We start from the raw sequence: 23,187 nt of genomic DNA, 5'->3' as shown, positions 1-23,187 counted from the left end.
TTTGCTTCTTCTGACTGATGGAACTACAAGTCCAGACTAGGAGCTGCACTTCCAGAAGAAAATGCAGGGTTGAATGCTATACTGCTGAATGAAAATGAAAAAGGATAATAATTAGCAAAAAAATAAATAAAAAATAAAGAAATGATCAAAGTTGACCATAAATAAAGTGAAAAAATCACAATAACAAAAAAAATATGTTTGTGAAAAAGGCCTGCACCGGGTTTCAAACTGGCAACCTTGTGTGTGTGTGTCCACGTGTAACGCTGAAGCTGAAAGGGCTGAACATTTTAATAGTTGAATGGTTAAAAAATAGCTGAAAAATTGTAGGAGTGAAGCGCCAAAAAAATGGTGGAAGATACTTTAATAAAGAAATAAAAAAAGAGCAACAGGAAAACAATGGGTTGAATGCCGTATAGCATTATAGATGTACAGCATTCAACCAAATAAATTGCAGCAACATTGTTTGCAAAATCCCATTTTATTCATAAAAGATAAACCCAATAAAGGAAACAACAGACAAGAATCACTGTTAAACAGAATTAGTTTATTTCCCACAGGTTATTTTTGAAACGGATACTTCTGTACAAAATCTGGAATGTTGGGTAAACTTGAACCAATCATTTCATTGTGACCGTTTCCGCAGAAACCTTAAAAACTCTAGCTTTACATTGAATTTGGCGCCCCTGCTTTGCAATTTATTGCTGCTTTTACAATCGCAAGTCACTAATGCCATATTTGACACTTCATTTTTTTCATTAAAAAAAAAAAAAAAAAAAAGAGTATTTACAATTTGATTAGTAAGGTCTAATACCCACATACGTCTGCTAAATAAATACAAAGTGGGGGCTTAAGAAGCAAACCAATGTGGAACATTTAACAGAATATTTTATCTCCCGTAATTGTCTAAAATAATCAGACAGTTTTTTGTTTGTTTTTTAACTGTCATGAATATAAAGTGACTGTAAACCCAGAAATGAATCTCCCTAGTCTTAAAAAGTTAAAACTAATCGGAACATGACATGAAAAATAACGTTTCTTCAGTGTAAAAATGCACATCCTGTCATTTGCTCTGGATATTTGTCATTCGCCACACTTCATTTAAACCAGCTCCCTTTCCACAACTCTAAAAACAAAATGTTAAAAAGAATCTCCACAGTGTTTTTAGTTCGATTTGACAGTGGCTTAAAAAAAAGCAGAAGACATAATCTGCTTTGGATTAAGTCTGCTCCGTTTATATTGAACAACGGGAGCAAGATGCGCTGCTGGATTTTGAACTAGCTACGAAAAAAAACAAGAGGATCGGAAACGAGCCCCACCCAATCAAAGCCCGGCCAGTCGAAGCCGATCCTGCTGGTTTGTCTCAGCCAATCCAAAAGCAGCTCAGCGTTTGCATTTCATCCCAAAGTTACACAACACATCCGGCACTCGACAACAATCGGTGAACGTGTCGACATGTTTAGATTTACCTTTAAAGCACTACTTTACATGATCATGTGCCATTTCGTTACCAAAAAAAAGGAGTAATTTCACAGTATAAATTCATGTAAAATTATCAGGGTTTGTTTAAAAATCATGTGTGAATTAAAATAAAGGTTTTTTTTAAGTATTGCTCTCTGCTGCTGACGTACTGTGGAAATGCGAGTATTGCTCGGGTCGTAGGGGGTCAAGCGTCCTCCCCGGTTAGAACAGTTCGAGGTCTATGGCACTTTGCGTCTCCCAACGGTTCTGTGCGGCGACAGGAAAACAAAAAAGCTGCTCAAGAAGTGAGGCGTGATCACACTTTTTCGAGACGAAAAATTAAAAAAGGCAACCTGTGGTCTCTTCCCATGCAAAAAAAAAGAAAAACTGCCAGTCACTTACGGAAAATATATCCCTCAGATGTCTTTCCTAACCAATCAACCTCTTACCTTCACTTTCACAGCTTTACCAATTTCTTTTTTTTTTGTGTGTGGAAAAAACTTGTTTTGCTGGGAGGGATGGTAAAAGCTTCCCCAACCCTCTGCTACATCGGACGGGTTTGACGTCCAGGTGTGTTCTTGGAGCTGAAGCGAGGCTCAGGCGCGCCGCAGGATTTCCACAGAACCAAAACGCCTCCATGATCTACATTCGTCTCCTCCACACCGATGACGTGACACAGTCCTCCAGAAGAGGCTGCCGGACAAACCAGAAACTTGTTTCCACTCCTCAAAACTGAAGAAAAAAAAAAAGGCAAACTGGAGGAGAATCAAGGGAGCTCTGCCCCCTAGTGGTCAGCATCAAATCCATCTGATGTCAAAAATAAAAATAAAAATGTGGTTTTGGATAAAAAGTATGATCTGTACAGAGACCACAGTTGAGTCTTTGCATCAGAGCATGTCATATCTTCAGCTTCTTTGTATAAAAAATATATATGTATATATATTTATATACACCACAGTGACGGCCTTCTGAGGACTCGTGCTCGCAGGTGTTTGCTGCGTTCGCGCTTAGATCCACTTCACGCAGTGGTTTCTCCCGTTAGATCGGTTCCACAGAGACGTCTGCGCGTCTCCACTTTGAATAGTCCCAAAAGGTGCCGGACGAGTCTTTTGTGTGTACAAAAAATGCGAATGTCGACCCCCCGCCCCCATCCACCCACGATCCGCTCAAGTCTATGCTTGCACTTCCCGTACGATCAATAAATCCACAGTGGTTGGAAATGTTTTCAGGAGGGAAACGGCGATCCCGTGATCGATATTCACAAAGCTGTATCCGTTAGCCTGCAAGACAAGGAAACGGGTTTATTTCTCGTTAAAAAGCGGACAAAACGTTGGTGTAAACTGTCGTTACCCACTCTGTACCCAATATTAACCACTGACTGTATATGAGAACTGGACTGAGTGACCCCTCCCTCCCAAACAGGAAGTACCCACTGGCTTTAAGAAGCTAAAATCCCATTGACCTTTATAGAGAAATAAATTCTATTAGTAACCATTCTTGCTCTGATAGCTTTTTTTAAACATGTTCTTGATGATCCTCATATTATTTCATGTTCTATTTTCTGTAGCACAGCTTATTTATGTTATGAGGTGGCCAATCAGATGCCACAATCAAAGTAGGTGGAGCCTGTTGGCCCCCCACATCCAACGTTGAAAATCTTTTAACACATATGTGTAGCCCGCTTTCAAGTGGTAGAGGTGAGGACTTCCAAAAAGCTCCCTCCTGATATAGCAAGAGTGGTTGCCATAGAAACTCAGACCGCCAATGCTGCTTACTGAAGCCGTCTGGCTCCAAAGTGGCGACGACCGCATCACGAAAACAAAACAAAAACAAAGGCGACTGAATTTAGGTGATTTGGTTGGAACCAGAAGTAAACCATTTTCTATGGGTGATGTCACACTCGCTCACTCCAGTTCTCATATACAGTCACTGGTGAAACCGCAAGGCAGGATACCTGAAGGATTTTGTCTCCAGGCTGAAGGACTTTTGAAGCTGGGCCCTCAGGTTGAACCCTTGTCACAAAAATGCCCTGCAATGAAACAGAACAGAGATTTCCATTGACGTTCTTATCTTAAAACAAACAAAAACAAAGTAGAATCTAAGGCGAGAGTTTACATTATCATCAGGACGAAAGGGGTTTCCCCGGCCTCCTACTCCACCTGAAATACTGAAACCCAGCTCTGGATTCTTCTCCACTTTCACACGGATCTGAAACGACACCCACACAGCTTTTAGCAGCCATCGTTTCAGCAACTTTCCCACGTCAGGAGAAAGCGAGAGGACACGGCGCATGCCGGCAACAATTACAGAAATATATATATATATATATATATATATATTAAAAAAGTCTGAAGAAGTTCCCACACTGAAGGTTCATTCTAAAAGGCAACGGAGAGGCTTAAGAAATGATAAAAAGCCTCAGAGGAAATGGAGAAAAGTTTCAAAGTAAAAGGTTAACAAATAACAGGAAGCTAATAAAACAATAACTGTTGCTCAATTTTATGCAACAAAATACCTTAAATATACATACTTGCATGTATACATATACACACATAATATATATATATATATATATACATATATATATATACATAAACACATATTATATATGTATATCCTAAAGGACTTGTGAACTTCTTTACCCACAAGGCTTTGGAATCCTATTAGGACAAATTGTTTTAGCTTCTTTCTTTGACAGTTTCAGACAATAAACTGTGGCATTAGAAAAATGCAGCACCTTTTGCTTTTGTGAAAATGTGAGGAAATCATTTTTGGGATGCTATAAATTTCCAAACCTGAAAAGAATGCTTCCAGGCGCTCCTCACCTCCATGTGAGTTTATGCAAATAGGCTTTCACACTCAAGGCATTGAAGTATTTCACCCAGGAATGGAACCAGCAACCCTGCAGCTGGGAGACAACTGCTCCATCTTGTTCTAGTCAACTTGAGGCCTTTCTAAAGTGGCCTGACCAGAACCCTCCTATGGGGTTTGGCCTCAGATGAACCGTTCTCCAACCTGCTGCTCGCGAACCCAAACTCGGGCATCCGTGCTCATTTCTCACTTCAAAGTTTGGACAGTTGGTTCGTCTTCTCAACACAAACAAACAACATGAGCGCGGCTTTCTGTGCCTCTTGGACCTTTTCACACAACCTTTTGAGCATCAAAATGTAGACCTATCATTTAAATGGCTTTTAAAAACGTTTTAGTTGTTGATAAGTAAAAAGTGCAAGTGTCTGGTATTCCATAATAAAAAAAAATAGGGGGAGCACGCAGAATCATACTTTTAAATTGGAAGCAAAAACAGCCCCCCCCCCCACACACACACACACATCCAGTGGATCATTTTGTTTTCTCTAAATTTAGAAAAAATTAGGGAAATTTTTCAATGTTTGGTCCACCTTTATTAATGAGTTCGCAAAAAACAGATGAATTGTCTTTTTTTCATTTTTATTTCTTCTTCTACATTATTCTAATTTTTTCTTTCCACAAATTGTTCTTGTAATCTGTTAGTGTTGTCCATTTCGAAAATATGTTAAAAACTCAATAAAAATAAATAAATAGGGGGGGGGGGGTGTTTTTCTTGCTAATTTTTTAAGAACTAAGAGTTACAAACAGGCCGAGCACTAACCTGACCTGCTGATGAAAACTGTAACATGAGCAGCAATCAAAGGCTTCAAAGCCACATTGTGTTTGCGTCACACACGTGATCCTTTTTGTTTATGCAAGTCACAATATCTCCAGTCTGCTTTGCTCTTCCTACTTATTTACACAGCAAAACATCGGGGACGTTTTAGTTACATTTATCAGCATAAACAGTTGATTTTTGTTAGTGGTGATGCAGAAAATGAGTTATTGCTGGCGTTTGCATTATTCTAAAGTTTGATGGCAATATGTTGCTGCAAATGAATATCAGCGGATCGGCCCGGAAATAAGCACACGGGTTGATCTCTGGCGTCGACGTCGGGACGGGTACAGAGGAACACGGGAGCGTTCTTCACCTCCTGCTGCCGCGTGTCGTGGGGGTAACGGGGAGGCGCCTGGGGTTGAGAGACTTTCAGCATCAGGTAGTCGATGAGCTGCTCTCTGGACGGGTGGCGGCCCATGGAGGTTGGAGCTCGAACCGACGGGCCCATCTGGCCGTTCATCAAAGGCACCTGGGACAGAAAAGCACACGATTCTTCATTGTAATCAGGGATTATATTGATTTTTAACCTTCGACTGATGTGATTTTATTATGATCTAATGCCTTATTCAACCTTCTTGTTTATTTGTTATGAGTGTAAATTAGCGTTATTGTTATAATCCCATCACTGTGTGGATTGGGGGGCATTCAACTTCCAAAAATCAGCTTTTTATTCTTACTTTTCTGTGTGGGTCCATGGTGTAGCTTTGCCCACCCTGGAGAGGAAAACCATCATCCTATAAAAAAAAAGAGAAATATACACGTATCATCAGAAAAAACTATTTTTGGAGTCAAATATAATCTTTTAAAGTGTCGTTCAGTAGCAAAGTGGGGGTGCAGTAGATGACAGCTGAAGGAAAAGGCCCATTTTTGTGGATTCTGCAATCTCATTGGTCACTTCATTTAGGTACACTTTGACATAAACATCCAATCAGCCAATCAAATGACAAAAAAACAAAAAAAATTAGGCGACAGCGTCCATGTCAGTTAACTGCATTCATGTGGTGGGACTATAATGGTATGGGAAATCCGATGATCATTAAATAGTTTCCAACGGTTCTGCAGGATATTTTTTTTTTTTTTGTTCTGCAGCATCTTCCATGAATTTATGGAAACTCTAAAGCCAAATGGGGCGGAGCCTAGCATCGTTAAAGTGTCCCAAATGAGCAATGTGACCAATTGGTATGATTATAATGCACTAATAAAGTGAGAGATTTTTTTGTGTCTTATAATTGTTACTACATAATGTCAGAGGTTATAACATTATTTGTTAATTAGCAAATTAGATTCTACTGCAGTTAGAGGAAAGGAAATGTTGAATATTTGACGACAAAAAAACAAACGGAATTACGATGAAAACCTTTAATATACAAGTCTGGTTAAAGCAACAAATGTCTAATATGTTAGATATTCCTGTCACTTTGATTTATTTGGGGAAAAATCAGCAACTCTAACTAAAAGATTGTGGAAAAATAAAGTAAACCAAATTAGTCTTCATTATAAGAACCTTTGAAGCAGCTTAAACATCAGTTTTCTTTTTAAATATATTCATGCAAATAACACCCATATTTGGTTTGCTAATTCTATGTAAACTAAAAAAGGAAGTTTCTAAATTGAGGATTCTCAAGGAACATTTCTGTTTTTCAAACTTAAACAGTTGGAGCAGCTTTCATGCAACCTAAAAACAACAACAATAAAAATTGGTAAAAGTCCCTTTTCTACTTTTAAACTCTAAACAACTTTTGAACAAATGTTTAAAGATTCCCTCCGAGGAAAACTGTAGTTCTTAACTTGTTTTTGTTTTTCTGATGACGGAGAACATAAATAAAAATATGTAAAAAATGCAGCCAAAAATTGCATTTCCAGGTATTCCTTTATTCAAATCGTTGTGAATCATCAGCAGACTATAAAAAACACAATAGTCTATTTGTGACGTAGAAAATAAGCTTTCTGCTTCCAGCTCTCAGCAACGGCGAGGGGAAGGGGGGAGGGGTTGCTCCACACTGACGGTCCTGCCCACAAATCTGAGGCAAATTTCTAATGAACTACTGCCGCTCTGCAGAAACTACGTCCTAAAAAACCGCCACAGGCTTTTTGATTTCAGCTAAAACGGAATCATCAGAGTTTAAGATCACTGGGAAGGCTTTAAAAACTGATCAAAGGGGAATAGAAGTGGGGAATTAATGTTCGAGTACAAAAAGAACAAGCTACAAATATGTAACAGCTGTGGATTTATGTTGAGGGAAATCGGTAAATCTGACGTATTTACTAAAGGACACTGCATAAAATAACGTTGAAAAAGAAAATTAACCAAATGACCGATGCATTTTAAGAACAAGCCCTTTAAAGCAACTTAACTTGGAATTTACTATTCATTTTTTTTAATTTAGTGCAAAAAATACCCATAGTCAGTCTATTAGAGTAGATTAATTAGGTTTTGGAAAACAGATATATTGTCTGAGCATCCTCACACTTTTTAGTTGCAGCAACTCTTGAAAGTGTTTGGTCAATTTTTAAAACAAAAAAGTGAAAAAAGGTGTTTTTTTTCCTTTTACTTTTACACCAAAAAAAGAAGGAAATGTTTTCCATCGAAGGCAATAAAGTTTAATAGTTTCAAAATTTTCATGGAGAACATTTCAAAATAAAAGCACCATCTCTTGCTGTAAACCTTGTTTTAGTTAATATTTAAGTAAAGGTTAAAAACAGAAATGATTTGCAGTGCTAAAAACATTTATTTTGACTTAGGAGATTTGATTTGAAAGGTCAAATGAAGAGAAGTGAAAGATGGCTTCTGTTGATCTGATGGGGGAACGGGACAAAAGGGAAACATGCGTTTCCTTGAAGGAAGTGAAACAAAGAGGAAGAGGAGGTTCCTGGGTTGTTTGGAGCTCCAGAAGGAACCGCAGAGGCTCTCGGTACTCACACAGAAGCTCAGGTAGGGCTGTCCATCCCTGCCACTAAACACCAGGGAGCCTTGGCTGGCATGCATGTCCCTATAGTTTCCGTCCTGAGACCAGCTCAGTGGGAAGTTATTGAAATGATAGGAGCGAGACAGAGCATTCTGACCACACGCAACAACCGGCAGCAGGAGAGGTGACCATGCAATCCAACCAAACGAGTCACACAAACAGAAAACACACAAACATGCCGTTAGTTGTGGTTAGTCTTGTTTTTTTTTTTTTGCACAGAAACTTTGGAGCTGAAACTGTTTTAACTGTTAGTCTGGAGCTGAACTCTAAAAACTCATCTTTCAACTGTTTCCGTTAGGTACAGACTGAAGTGATTTGCTCACAGAAAGTTTGATCCCGCTTTACCTTTTCGATCTTCTTGGCCTCGATGTGCCGCATCACCTGGTCTCTCCAGTCTGCGGGGACTCTTCCCGGGCCCGGCCCGTCCAGCAGCGAGTGCTCGGACTTGACCCTGGCGTTGGGCCGCTTGCTGGGGCTGATTTGCTGGTAGTTGAAATCGCTCACAGACATGGTCCGCTCTGAGAGCTCGTGTGGGAGTGGCCTGGCGCTGACGGGCCTGGACGCTCCATGACCGTCGATGCTGTAGGTGCGGGCTGAGAAGGGCCTCTGTGCCGCCATGGCCAGGGGGCCTCTGGGGGGCGCGTGAATGTCCCTGTACGTCATGTACTCCCCCTCGGCCGGCTGCATGCGCCTCATCTCGCCGATGGAGGCGGCGGAGGCGCCGCTGCTTTGCCTCTGCAGAGTGCTGCTCCTCACCTGGCCGCCAGCAGGATAAAGTCTTTCCTTGGTCCAGTCGCCTTTGGGGGCCATTGGGGGCCCCTTCTGCTGCTGCAGCTGCAGGGGGTACTGGGGCGCCTGGTTTCGGTTTGAGAAGTTGGTGTTGGCGAGCGAGTGTGGTGGATGGGAGAAGTAGCCCTGTTGCTCCGGAGGAGCCGGTGACCTCTGAGCCCACATGTTCTCCTTTGGCATGGCACTGCTTGTGTACTGGATGTTGTACTGAGGGGGCGGAGCTCCGACGCTGGAGGAAGCGGGATACCTGCCGCTGGTGGCAGGAGGCATGGAGGAGGACAGCAGGTCTGAGGAGGACGTGGAGGAGCTGTTGTAGACGTGGAGAGGCTGGTCGTTGAGTAGCTGGCTGGCTGATTTGCTCCTCACGATGCTCTGGGCCTGAGCCCCCGCTCCTGGGCCCACCCCCACCATTCTGCCCATCACAGCTCCATCTTCATCTCCATCCAAGGAGTACAGCTTCATGCCTCCTGCTTCTATGTTGCTGATGCTGTGCGACTTCATCACCTGCGGCAGGTAGGACCTTTTCTCTGGAGACAGCTCCTCCGTGCTGCGGGACAGAGACAGCTCGCTGCCCGCGGCCGAGGTGGCGGCATGTACTGAGGAGGTCTCCGCCCTCTGCCCCCCCACGCCCTCACTTCCGTTCTGATTCCCATTCTGGATGTGATCCGCGTACTGCTGGCCGTTCAGGTCCCCCTGGGGTATCGGGCCGTTCTTGGCCTTGTCCGGCCCTTCCAGATGGTACGCGTCGTAGCTCGGCAGCTTGGTCACGTTCATGTTGATCTGGTCCCACTTGCTGTACGCCAGCCTGTTCTCCATGCACAGATCGTAGTCCGGCAGCGGCGGCTGGGTCCTCAGGAGGGAGGGGAGGGACGTCTCCGAGCCGTTGCCATTGTGGAGGAGAGGGGTGGTGTCCCTGGGCGGGTTCATGTTCTCATCTTCTTCCCTTAAGCAAGAATGTCAGAGGCGAAAGGAGGAAATCAGAATCATGAAACAGACTTTTGCAGAGTCACCCGTTCACATCTGAGGGTTGGTCTCCGTAACCCTTTAACACTGGAGGTGTCGCCGGCGACACCAAACATAAATTTTAGCATTTTTTCGCAAGTTACGGCAGTCAAAAGAATGTCAACACTGGAGATTTGGCCCTGGTGTTCAAGCTTTCGTCATTGTTACATCTACAAACGTGCTTCTCTATTTAGTCTAATGACAGATGGTCCAGTGTTTTTCTTTCTGTCCATCTCTGTTCCATCAGATTTTTGGTTCTGCGGTAAATTTCTTCTCTCCAGTCTCCAGATCAAAGAACGATTGGAAATGTCCTATTCTGTTGAGTCTCCGATAAGTTAAGAACAGGAACTTCTACTGATCACAGACCTAAAGGTGTGGTAAAATAGTACTGACCGGCTTCTAGGCAGGAATGGCATCCTGGCCTCCCTCTCAGGCGTGCACAGAGAGTTGTCCTGACTGCTGTCCGTGGTCAGAGAGACGGAGTCGGACATACGGGACGGGGATGAACAGTTGCTGTTGTTCTGGTTGCTGTTGGCAACAGTGTCATCCAGCAAGGAGTCGGCATCTTTCCCATCATCTGACGGATGCAAAGGCGACAGTAAGGCGCTACGCTTCATAGTTAAACCTCCAGTAATTACTCCAATCCCATGGTTACCTTTTTTGTCTTTACTTAAAGTCACCACTTTAGGCTGGTTGATGGAAATCTCAATGAGAGGCGGCCTCATCTCTGCGATTCTCATGTCCACCTCTTCATCCGTTAGCTCCTCGGGATACTGAAAATCAGAATCCTTCATTTACTGCGTTTCTTGTTGAGGAAACATGAAGGCGATCAAAGTCAAAGTACCTCCAGAGTGTCCTCGTGGTTCATCGTGGAGGCCTCTGAAGACTTCATCTGAGCTTTCTGTGAACTAACAGATTCAGAAATGTCTTTTGAGTCCTCTGCAGAAGGATTCTGCGCTTCGGTGCTGGTCGAAACCGGGGGTTCGGTGTCTGATGCTACGCCATTGGGACAGGGGGCCTCAATGACCTGTTGCAGATAACATGCCATGTTAATATAGGGAATACTAGTGATCCTTTTCTCCTGAAATGAAGATGAAGCTGACCTTCACGCCGACATCCTGCACTCCGATGTGGTTCCGCTCGGCTGGTGCCTTCCCCGAGTCGTCACTGGACTCACTCAGCCTGTGAGCCACCGACTGTGCTGTCTTTACCATGTTCTTCAGCTCGTCTGGGTATGGCGTCGGATATCGTTTCAGGTTTCCCTCCTGAATGTGCACAAACACACGCAAAACTGAGTTAGAGACGAGGATGCAAACATGTTTTTGGTTTGAACCCCTTTAACAAGCTGCATCGTGTTTTACTTTCTGAGAAGTTCGGTTCAGCAGAAGCTCCGTTCGTAAACAGCAGATCTATTAAGGAGCTTAAAGATACTTTTAGTGTTGAATGGATCCATTAAATGAACTGTTCAATGTCCTGAAGAGATCTGGGATCACAGTAACAAAGATTACTATAGTATCATCAACATGGATTTAAATCCTGCAGTTCTTCAAAGTTCCCCCTGCTTAAGCCAGCACATGTTCAGGACCGCCTAGAGTTCTCCAGAAACCATCTGGATGATCCAGAGAAGGATTTGATGATGTGAAGCATGGTGGTGGAAGCACCATGATTTGGTGCTCATTTTCTCTAAAGAGACCAGGATAAGAAGTAAAGGATGAACAGAGCCATGTGTGGTGAGATTTTGGGCAAATGCCTCCTTCCATCAGTGGGAACATTAATAACGAAACATGCTTGGATATTCCACGATAATCCCAAACAAATTGCCTTGGCAACAAAAGAGTAACTACGTAAAAATAATTTCAAGGTTCTGGAGTGTTCTAGTCAGTCTCTTGACCACAATCAAATTGAGAATCTGCAGGGAGTTGGCAGGCTGTGTTGCCCAACAGAAGACCCCAAAACATCATAGCTCTTGAGAAGATCGGCGAGGAGGAATGGACCAAAATAGCAGCAACAGTGTGTGCAAACCTTTGACCCACGTCATTGATAACCAGCATTACATTACTGTTGTTCTTGACCAAAATCCTTATTTTCTGCTCCATCATACAAATAAATACTTTAAAAGAAAAAAACTAAATGTAATATTCTGGATTATTTTTCATAATTTGGTTTTTCTCTGTTTGAAGTGTTTCTTGATGAACATTACAGACCAAACTCATCTTTTTAGGGGACAACTTGTAGAATTGGTGAACGAGGACATATATAAAGATAATTAAGATTTAAATTGTTTTTCTTAATTCAAACCGTTGTGAATCAAGAGCAGAAACTGCAGAAACTATGTCGTAGAGAACAAAACAGTTTTTTGATTTGGGCTAAAAATGACAAGGGCCGTACACACTGGGAGGAATATCGGCGCACGTTATTCGCCAGCGTTTTTCAACACGTTATTTGTGTTCACACCCAGGCGATTTTCGCTGACGATGAGCCGAGTGAACATGCAAATTCATTCCCTGACATTCCCTGTACACAAGGTGGAGCTGCAAAACTTTAGGCTTCTTAAAGTCGCTTTTCACTCAGAAGAAGAGAGCAAGTATTTACGCGCTTGTCAGAATAATACAAAGAAAACATGAATATTTCCAGCACCAGTAGCTCTAGCTCCAGCGATGAACAAATTATTGTTCTGTTGAATGATGAAAGACGCCGGAAAAGACGTCGATTTTGGGTACATCCCATAGTTACGAGAAGAGAAGAACATGGGGAGTTTTATCGACTGGTACAAGAGCTGAAAATGTATCATGAGCGTTTTCAGGGATATTTTAGAATGTCCGTCAGTGAGTGCATCTTCTACGTCTTATTTCTTCGCGGCAGTGTAGACGCTACTTGGCGTCTATCTTCTTCGCCGTAACGTATGTGTGCTCAGCAAGACAGTTTTGTGTTTGAGCGCCCCCAAGTTGTGTTTTACTGTAACTTCAGAAGCTCCAGACACGTCTGCAAAAGCGCCATTCTCATTGGTCGTATAGTTTTTGACGCAGCGCGTCAAACCAAAAAAACGACTAAGAGGCGTTTTTTAAAAAGTGACGCTTTGACGCGTGGCGTTTTTCGCGTCGGTGTGCACACTCACATTGGTGCCCTTTGTTTAGTCACGAGGCGTTAAACGTCGGCGAATATCGCGCCCGAAATTCGTCCCGGTGTGTATGGGCCTTAAGGCTTTGCTGACATCCCATCACCCCTTTGTTTCACACTCTCTCTCCCCCTAGCTTACAGCCCCCTAACAATCCCAACCTAACATTAGCGGTGAAAGAAAAATTGCAAGAGATATTGGAGCCGTCCCGCCGTAGGGTTTTTAGCCAGATGCCAGCTCAGACACATCAAACAAACACATACATGGATGAAATCATCTGCAAGTGGGTGGATCAGAATGGAGCGGAGCAGCGAGACTTTGGCTCGACCATTTCAATTGCCACGTCACACCTGAGAGCTTTTTAAAACGGCTGTTTTTTTATCCTGATCCATCACGATTTGAAGCAAGAAACGCTCAGAAATGCTGTTTAAAATCTTAAGTTTTTTTATACATGTCCTCCTTCCTAGGAAAAATGTTACAAGAACATGTCAAAACCACCAAAAACAACATTTTTGGGATAAGATCAAGACACGATTGGGGTAATTTAATCTGCCGTGATGATCTGTAAATAAAGCAGAGATTGCTGCTGGATGTGATTGAACGGATCTGAGCTGCAGACCACAGAGGAAGAGGTCTTTACAGGAAGAGGAATTGTGCTTCAGCTGCAGTCAAAATTGCTGTGTAACAAGCATGGAGCGAGTCATTATTCCCCTGATTCTACCACCTACAGTGTCTGAAAGAGCTCTTTAACATTCGCTCTGCAGCATGTGAGGTGTGACAGCCTTTCAGCTCAGACCACATTTCTTCCACTTCCTCTGCGTTTGTGTTTTTAGACTGAAAACCTTCAGTTTCATAAGCTAGAATCAGCACTTTGTTTTTTTATTTACATTTTTAAACTATGAATCCTGGAAAACTTTTTAAATTTAAAGGGAATATTTTTGATTTGCTTTAAAAGCTTTGCCTAAAGTCTGAAAATCAATCAAACAAGTGATTGATTTGGAGATTTATCAGAAGGAAGAGTTGATAAACTGTTAAAACATTAATAATCTGCAAAGCTTCTGTCAGAGCAGATGACAGAAATTCCACTTTATTTCTAAAAAGAAGGGCAAGGTGAAGCTTCTCCGCATGTTGTAGCGTTTCAAAATAAAAGTGCGGGTGTGTTACTAACCCTCGGGGGGGCTTCTCTCTCATCCTTGTCTTCGTCGCACTCGAAGGCCACCTGAGCTCGCTGCTTTCGCTGCTCCTCCCAGAGCGCCGGATTGAAGCTCTCGGAATCAGAGTTGGGGACGTCTGGAATTAAAAACAGGTCCTGCTTTAGACCACTAGATGGAGCTGAAGCCGCACGAGGAGACGGAGGAAGCTGTGGAGCAGCTGGGAGAGGATGAACCCTTTAAAATGCAGCTGGTTTCTAGAAATTAAAACAGATTTTGATGATCATTTACAGAGTAGAAAACATGTTGTTTAACCTAGAAGTTTTACTTTGAAGAGCATTTTGTGGCAGTACACCTGTGATTATTATAAAAAATGCTTTTGCATTAGTATATATATTTTATGCGGTTACCCCAATTTCTAGAAGAAATTTTTCTAATACTTACTTGCTTTTTTATACCTCTAGGAAAAAGCAGAAACATTAGCTGAAATGCACATCCAATGTAAAGCTTCACTTTGACTTTAAGGTAGTAATCTGTGTGGTTTCCTGTATGAAAGTTCTTTAGAACCCCTTATACGTTTTTTATGCGAGGTTTTTGCCTCCAAAGCGGATCGCCGTGTAAGAAGTAACCTCTATAAAGAAGTCTGGTTCAGTAAAACACAGCAAATGACTCCCCTGCGTGCATTTGTAAAACATAATCGCACTTGGGCTGTGACGGATTCAAAAGAAATGAATAGAACGCAGCAGGAAGTGCTAGATTTCAGGAAAATCAAGCAGCCGACTCGCCACCTCCATAGAAGCTCCTGAACCCGTAATTACGGGGAACCCAAGATGCAACAGGTGAGTGGGAACCTTCTGCTGTAATGGAAACCCAGAGCGGACCAACAGATGGATGCTCAACATGAAGTGGGTTAGGATTTCGCGTGGAGAATCAGGTGACAAAATCTCATAAAATATGCAGCTGGGGATCCTTGTAGGTCACCTGGACGCCGGTGATAAAGATGAGAAAGCTGCGTTTTTTTTCTTTGGTTTTTGTTTCTTTAAATGGGGCGTCCGAGGACGGGTCTCTGCGTACTCACACTCATCCGTCCTGGTCTGCTGCGGGAACATGTAGTTGGTGAGGGTTACTTTGTGGGTCTTCGGGTCCTCGTCTTTCTGCAGAGGGATGAGGGGTTTGGACTGGAGGAGACAGAAAGAGGGTCTGAGAGTCTGATATCCAAGACAAATAACTTTCTAACTTTTGATTTTGGCCTGAAACGTTGAGCAGATAAAAGCCACAGAAAACACAAGTGTAAAAACACATTGTCTTAATGAAATCTATGCTCATGCTTTAAATTTACTCTGAAGGGGTAAAGTTCAGATCTGCATTTCTTAGCTGAAGGACACCAGCAGCTGAAATCTGTGAAAACGTCTGAATTCTGAGTCAAATTTCTCCCAAAATTAAGCCAATCTCAATCACTTCCATCAAGCTGAGGTCAATCCTGCGATTACTGTCAAGAACTGCATTAATAAAACAAACTAAAGTAATATAACGTCTGTAATGTGATGAGAGGCACAGGAGAAAAGATCAAAATATATGCAAAGAATATCCTCCTGCAGGCTTTGAGCATCCTGCGCTCCGCACGACCCGGCTTCGTCTTACCTGCCTGACCTTTCACGACCTACAGCTCCAGAGTGTCCCTCAGACTTTACCCGGTTCAGATTTGCTCCTTTATTATTAAAAATATGCAGTGGAAGCTCCAACATCAAACAAGAGCATTTTCTTTGTTCTTAGCTTCACTAATGAAGCTGCGCGAATAGTTCCTTTCATTCTGTCCCTTAGTCGTCCTGGACTGCAGGGAGTGAAAACCACATGCTTAAAAACGCACCCTGGTAAAGAGGAATTTTGGACATTTTGAAAAACCCCTCCATCCACCCCACCCCCCAAAAGAAAAACACCTTTAGTGCTTAAGTACATATTTTAACTACTCCTAGGGATTTCCAACTATTACCTCCTGGAGCATCATCGGGAAGCTACTTGGGGGAAAAATGTTGGTTTTAAAGCTTGTAGATTTTGAACGCCGTTAGCATGGCGAGCTCGTAATTTTTTAAAAACGAAATACATGAATCCTTTGCTTAAGATGAACGAAACAATATGACACGTGCTATGACCATGTAAGGACTGTGGGCGTGGTTAACAAAAAAAGATTCAAAACATACTTTTGACGATTCTTCTAAAAATGACCTAGACCTGCTTGCCGCTCCTAAGCAATCAAAAAATAAAATGGTTGCCATGGAGCGAAAACAAACAGAGAAGCCGCCATTTTGAAAAACGTGAGAGTGAGGGGCGTGTAGCGCCCGCTCAGCCAGTGAGGGCGTGTCCCAAAAGGGGGCAGCGAGGGCAGGTACCACGCCGCTCGCAGGTCTAATTCTTAAATGTTTTTTTATAATGTTTGACTGTAAACGTACATTTTGTTTGGGAAAATACAGACTTGCTTTGAGCCGTTAGGCTCCTTGTGAACATGCTGTTGTTGTTGATGCTCACATTTGTTTTTTGGAAGGATAACCATTTTCTGTGCTTTACCTGAAGCAAACGTCTATTTAAATTGTTTGAAAAAGAGATTGCTGTTTTTATCTACATGCTGAGCTTTCATAATAAACCGGGAGTGTTTTTATGAAGAGTTTTCTGTCATTCCTCAGGCTAAAGTCAAACCTCTCTGCCTTTCGGTGTGCATGTGCACTTCTCAGGTATAAGCCGTTTTAGAAATAAAGATAGATTAAATGGATATGTTGCCATGGGAATCAAAGGAATGAGGTCTTATGTCAGAAGATCCCGGATAAGATAAAGTGCCTCCAGTTCATAACATCCACACGGGCTGAAATTCTGAGATGCACTGCTGAAGAAGTCTCCCTCTCTGCTTCTTAAGAGCAAAAATCATCTGAAGACCTTAACTGATGTTCCACCCGGGGATTCATTCCTCATGTTATGCAGACATTTCCAAGCCATTCTTCAAATATGCTCATATTAAAAGCCCTCATGTCAAGCAGACTGTCTTCACCTCTAATCTGCTTGGACTCGGACACCCGTGGGACTTTTTTCTGTCTGCTGTTCCTGCATGAAGCTGCAGGAGGCCTCGCCTAAACCCCACCTGTAAGCCCACAGCAGCACGTGTGAGGCAGCAGAGGCGCCCTATAGATGACATTTATTCACTTTCGATTACTAATTGGAAGGACAGAGGAGATGGCTGCTTCTCCACGGCGGCTCCGTTTGATGCATATCTGAACCTCCTCAAGGACGAACTATCAAAGCAGAGGAGCGGAGGAGGTGGAGTTTTGGTCTCCTCTGAACGCCCGATCTCTTTCATTCGTGCCGGAGAGAGACAGAGGACGGCGTGACACTCACCCACAGGAGCTGACTCCATTTGAGCCTTTTCATCGCTCTTTATCTGATCGTCACCATCGTCCACACACCAGATCTCAGAGCGTCTGTCTCAATTACCACTCTGTTCTCATTAAACAATTAAGTATATCGCTTTTTGACATGAATTAGGATCCTTTTCCACTTTAAGAGCAGAGTAGTGTGTCACCCCGCCTGACCTGCCCTGCTATTTGGCGTGTTGTGCTCAAATGTCCTGGACGTAGTTTTACTGCATTTTGGATGACTTTGCCTGTCAGCTACTGGCCCTTCTGGTTCTGGCGCTGAGGTGCTGCAGATTTTTTATTTACCTGGTTTTCAGAGAGCCACATTGCAGTCATCTCGCTGAGTTTGGTGAAGCTGTACGGAAGATTCTTCAACCTGGAAGCAAGACGGTCTCGGTCACAGAGGTTCACGAAAACAAGTTTGAAACCACAAATAAGATCCTGAAAGTTTGAAACAGGATTTGGCATGAAGCTTATTTTCAGGAGGAAATGATTCTGCTGTGAAGAGTTTGGAACAGCTGAAAAATGAAAACCCCAATCAGCTTCCAAAGCAGAACTTGGTCATAATGCTGTAAGAACTGTCACAATATTTTACGCTTTAAAAATCGCACAGGGACTGCTTTTATTTATATGTTCACTGTTTGCATTAATGTTTACAGCAGGACTTTCTAAATGACTGCAACTGGACATAAAGATGGTCTGTAATACGGGTCAGCAACCTTCATGCATATTTTATGTTCAACATTAATTCTACCATACTTCCAGTATTGTAAAGACATTTGGGGAAGTATAAACAAAACAATTAATTCAATAATTAAACTTCGAAAAGAGAGCAATTGGGAAAACTCAAAGTTAGTTTTCAGGAATCTAAAATACTGGAAAATGTAATTGTTTCTAAGTTAATATGTATGAATATGTATTAGGTATTTTACTTTGGTGATTGAGGGGTAAAGTGCCACAATAGAGGGGTAAAAGAGCCACAATAGAGGGGTAAAAGAGCCACAATAGAAGGGTAAAAGAGCCACAATGTAGGGGTAAAAGAGCCACAATAGAAGGGTAAAAGAGCCACAATGTAGGGGTAAAGTGCCACAATAGAGGGGTAAAAGAGCTGCAATAGAGGGGTAAAAGAGCCACAATAGAGGGGTAAAAGAGCCACAATAGAGGGGTAAAAGAGCCACAATGGAGGGGTAAAAGAGCCACAATAGAAGGGTAAAAGAGCCACAATGTAGGGGTAAAAGAGCCACAATAGAAGGGTAAAAGAGCCACAATGTAGGGGTAAAGTGCCACAATAGAGGGGTAAAAGAGCTGCAATAGAGGGGTAAAAGAGCCGCAATAGAGGGGTAAAAGAGCCACAATAGAGGGGTAAAAGAGCCACAATAGAGGGGTAAAAGAGCCGCAATGGAGGGGTAAAAGAGCAACAATGGAGGGGTAAAAGAGCCACAATAGAGGGGTAAAAGAGCCACAATAGAGGGGTAAAAGAGCTGCAATGGAGGGGTAAAAGAGCCACAATAGAAGGGTAAAAGAGCCGCAATGTAGGGGTAAAAGAGCCACAATAGAGGGGTAAAAGAGCCACAATAGAGGGGTAAAAGAGGCGCAATGGAGGGGTAAAAGAGCCACAATGGAGGGGTAAAAGAGCCACAATAGAGGGGTAAAAGAGCCACAATAGAGGGGTAAAAGAGCCACAATAGAAGGGTAAAAGAGCCACAATGTAGGGCTAAAAGAGCCACAATGTAGGGGTAAAGTGCCACAATAGAGGGGTAAAAGAGCTGCAATAGAGGGGTAAAAGAGCCACAATAGAGGGGTAAAAGAGCCACAATAGAGGGGTAAAAGAGCCGCAATGGAGGGGTAAAAGAGCAACAATGGAGGGGTAAAAGAGCTGCAATGGAGGGGTAAAAGAGCCACAATAGAGGGGTAAAAGAGCCGCAATGTAGGGGTAAAAGAGCCACAATGTAGGGGTAAAGTGCCACAATAGATGGGTAAAAGAGCTGCAATAGAGGGGTAAAAGAGCCACAATAGAGGGGTAAAAGAGCCACAATAGAGGGGTAAAAGAGCCGCAATGGAGGGGTAAAAGAGCCACAATAGAGGGGTAAAAGAGGCGTAATGGAGGGGTAAAAGAGGAACAATGAAGGGGTAAAAGAGCCACAATAGAGGGGTAAAAGAGCCACAATAGAGAGGTAAAAGAGCCACAATAGAGGGGTAAAAGAGGAACAATGAAGAGGTAAAAGAGCCACGATAGACGGGTAAAAGAGCAACAATGGAAGGATAGATGAACCAAAATGGATGTGTTAACAGGCACACATGGCTCTGGTCTTTCAGATTTCATGGAGTTTGATAAGTTAATTTTTTGTTTGATTAAATGTGGGTCTACGATGACTATATAAACTGTTCATATTATCTATTTCAGTTTTCATTTTATCCAAAAAAAAATTAAGTGTTAATCTAAATTTGATTGGTTTCAATAGAAAATACTTTTAATCCAGTTTTTGACTGAACCTGATGCAACATTTTAACCTTCTTTATTCAGTTTGTGCAAAGAGTTATTTAAATTAAAACTTTATGTACTTCCTGAGTCTTTTCTAGGTGAAAGTATTGTGCAAAAAACAAAAAACAAAAAAAAAGAATCAGAGGATTACAAATGAGAATGTAAAAGGCAGACACAAAACAAATTAAGAGGAATCATTTAAAGAGCTGGAACTGAGGCTCAGAGCAAAGACTCACTTGTTGTTGCTCAGATTGATGACTTTGAGTTTCTGCATGTCGCCCATCTCCTCAGGCAAAGACTCCAACTTGTTGGAGTGTAGGAACAGCACGGTTAAGTTCTTCCAGTTGCCCATCTGTGAAAGACACACCAAGACGTTCAAGCCAAAAAGGATGTTGGCCGAGCATTCGGACTGTCCCGCGGGCGTGCTCACCTCAGGGGGAAGCTCAGTCAGGAAATTGTGATCGGCTGCAAAGGTTCGGATGGCAACCCACTGGCCGATGGAGGAGGGCAAGGCTTCGATTTCATTAAAACTGCAGTCCAGCTCATCGATAGCGGTCAGCCTGACAGAGGAGGGCGGAGGAGAACTTTAAGTTGTGGGCGGGACCACTGGAAAGAATCAACCCCTCCCGATTGCTGTGTTTACACACTCTCCTGATAGATAATAACCCCACCCTAACATTACCAGTGCAGCAAAACTGGTGAACAATGTTCGATATCCAGCTGTGCAGTTTTGAGCCAGATGCTGGCTTGGACAAGGAAAAAAAACAAATTTATCAATCTGGTCGTCTACAAGTGCATCAGCATGGAGGGGAGCAGGAAGCTTGAGGCACAACCATCGTATCTTTGACATAATTTTGTCTGCTCCTGATTCACAGTGATTTGAATAAAAAAACAACAACTCAAAAATGCAATTTTAAGCGGATTTTTTGTAATATGCCCATCATCAGAAAATTTGTTGTTCTGTTGCAGCTGTGCTTCTAAACACAGGACATCCTTCTCTTTTTGAAGAAAAGGGTTAAGATTGCTTCCAAAAAATCTTGATTTATGGAGAGACTGGAAAAAAAAAAAAACGCGTACCAAGCAGCGTTTCTGCTGAAAGATAAATAAAAACACTCAATGGGAAATCCAGTGAGGCCAAACCAAAACCGGAATTTTATGAGGTCCCACTAAAACACAGGAAGCCCATTGAAAGCACTGAATGATATAAACCAAGGATAAATAAAAAGGAGAGCTAGATCAGTCTACAACCCTTGAACGGGATTAAGATTCAACCCGTGTTTAGTGAGTGGAAGGAAGCGTGTTCTGATATAAGGGATCGTTGAGGGTGTGTGGAAACAAGCCTGGGCGGCTGCAGTTGTTTTTGTTGATAAAAGGTGATTGGTCTGCTTCGCTTCCAGAAATAGAACTTGTTAAAAACAAAAACCGGATTAAGTGAAGCTTAATCTGTTTTTGTTAGGCCAGAGTGATGGCCGGCGTGCGGCGGGCTTCCACGCGCGTCGGGAGCAGACAGCTGCTGGATTTATGCGCCTGCTGTGGGAAAGATCAGGCTGAGATGAGCCGTGGCTGATTTAGCTAATGGCATATATGCGTCTGCACACCATGAGAAATGACCACAAAACTGTAGAATAAGAAAAAAAAGAAGAAGAAGAAAAACCCTTCTATTCAGCTTTTATGACCCGTCGACAGTTATGAGAATGGCAGAGGGACTGGATAGCTTCCACTTCAGACAAAATCCTGTCTGATCAATCAACAAATGCCTCATATGATGAAAAAAAACCTAATTATTGACGAATGTCTGGCTTTTTTTTTGTTTGTTTCAATCCTCACCCTCCAACGGAGTCTGGCAAAAACATCAGCTGGTTTTCATCCACTTTCAGCGCCGTCAGTTTCTTCAGTGAGCCTGCAAACGAAGACGCCGATTAGACGGATAAATCCAGCACAGCGGGACATTTATTGATTCTCGCTTGCAGTTGAACCATAGAACGGGATAGCCGGTTAGGGGAGTTCATTAGATTCATTATTACCCGCATCAATAAGCCTGGTCGTAATGAACTCTGATGGTGACAAACCTGAACTGAGCTGATTTTATCACCCTGGCCTAACCTCATTTTGCCCGGGGGAATTGAAAACGTAAGTGCTCTTAAAGAAGCATGCTGTGTTGTTACGGACACGTCTGCCAGCGTGGGGCAACTTAACGCCATCATTTAAGTGTAACACATGACTGATCAGGCCTTTTCACAGCTGGAGTGACGGATTTAATCTCACTAGATTAAGAATAGCACCTGTGGAGCAGTGTGTTCTTAACTCTGAGCAATCCAAGTGATTTTTAACTAAGATTTTGAAAAATGGACATTTAAAAAAGGTTAAAAAAAAAATGATCTGAAGTAGAATCTGAATCAGCATAAAGTGAAGGAAAAAGCAATAATAAAAAAATCTGTTTTAAACTCTAAACCTTTGCAAACTTTGAAAAATAAAATAGTAAATTTGAAAAAAATTAATGTTAAAACAGAAAGAAGGTATACAAATTTGAAAAAAAAGGGAAATTTGAAACTTGAATGAAAAAAAATAGATAAACTTTAAACTGTTACCAAAAAACATGTTTATTTGTAAAAGCTGCTCTTTTATATTTCAATTTTTAATGTTTTGTTTCTCTCCCTCATCGCTTTCAGTCCTGCAATTACAGTTTCAATTCATGCCTTCTGCAAGTTGATCCCTATTTTAAATGGGGGCGGGGCTTTGATCCGCTAAGCAGCATGATTGACAGCATCTGTGGTTGGCGCCGCCTGCGTCATCCCTCCTCTGATGTTGCATACAGTAGTGACAATGCCCCCCCCCCCCCGAAAGTGTTAATCATGTGTTGGTAGCCCATGAGCTCAAAGCCCCACCCCAAGAGAAATTAGAATCAACTCCGTAAACGAAAAGTCTGAATTGAAACTGTAAATTGCGAAACTGAAAGCAATGAAAAGCAAAAGTTGAAAATCTAAAACATTATATTTTATTTGGTAAAATTGAAGGCTTTATAGTTTTTTTTTTATCACGTTTTAAAATGTTCTCATTTTTAAAGATGTTTTCAATATTTCTTTCAAGTTTAAAATGTGTACTTTGTAGTTCCAAACTCTTTTTCACTCTTTTTTTTAAACT

General features: G+C 42.3%; 1 protein-coding gene across 5 annotated transcripts in view; it reads right to left on the bottom strand.

The window, feature by feature from the left end:
• Nucleotides 1-523: 523 nt before the first annotated feature.
• The window catches only part of erbin (erbb2 interacting protein), a 64,741-nt gene continuing 42,077 nt past the window's right edge, over nucleotides 524-23,187 (bottom strand). For 3 of the 5 annotated variants that reach the window (XM_023961204.2, XM_023961203.2, XM_023961205.2), the window contains exons 11-27: nucleotides 21,874-21,946; nucleotides 20,477-20,606; nucleotides 20,283-20,398; nucleotides 17,871-17,940; nucleotides 15,245-15,344; nucleotides 14,184-14,305; nucleotides 11,004-11,165; nucleotides 10,745-10,927; nucleotides 10,556-10,673; nucleotides 10,294-10,477; nucleotides 8,455-9,841; nucleotides 8,064-8,201; nucleotides 5,821-5,877; nucleotides 5,457-5,612; nucleotides 3,574-3,666; nucleotides 3,413-3,487; nucleotides 524-2,738 (exon numbers count right to left, since the gene is read on the bottom strand). In XM_023961204.2, the coding sequence (XP_023816972.1) occupies nucleotides 2,631-2,738; nucleotides 3,413-3,487; nucleotides 3,574-3,666; nucleotides 5,457-5,612; nucleotides 5,821-5,877; nucleotides 8,064-8,201; nucleotides 8,455-9,841; nucleotides 10,294-10,477; nucleotides 10,556-10,673; nucleotides 10,745-10,927; nucleotides 11,004-11,165; nucleotides 14,184-14,305; nucleotides 15,245-15,344; nucleotides 17,871-17,940; nucleotides 20,283-20,398; nucleotides 20,477-20,606; nucleotides 21,874-21,946 (3,272 nt within the window). In that variant the 3' untranslated portion in view covers nucleotides 524-2,630. The remainder of the gene's footprint in view (nucleotides 2,739-3,412; nucleotides 3,488-3,573; nucleotides 3,667-5,456; nucleotides 5,613-5,820; nucleotides 5,878-8,063; nucleotides 8,202-8,454; nucleotides 9,842-10,293; nucleotides 10,478-10,555; nucleotides 10,674-10,744; nucleotides 10,928-11,003; nucleotides 11,166-14,183; nucleotides 14,306-15,244; nucleotides 15,345-17,870; nucleotides 17,941-20,282; nucleotides 20,399-20,476; nucleotides 20,607-21,873; nucleotides 21,947-23,187) is intronic. The other 2 variants (XM_078955983.1, XM_023961206.2) reach the window with 1 other exon arrangement.

Source organism: Oryzias latipes, chromosome 12 (assembly GCF_053564925.1).
Source record: "Oryzias latipes strain Hd-rR chromosome 12, Olatipes_Hd-rR_3.1".
NCBI lineage: Eukaryota > Metazoa > Chordata > Actinopteri > Beloniformes > Adrianichthyidae > Oryzias > Oryzias latipes.
The sequence above is the reverse complement of the archived record's forward strand: the minus strand, read 5'-3'. Positions and strand labels throughout refer to the sequence as shown.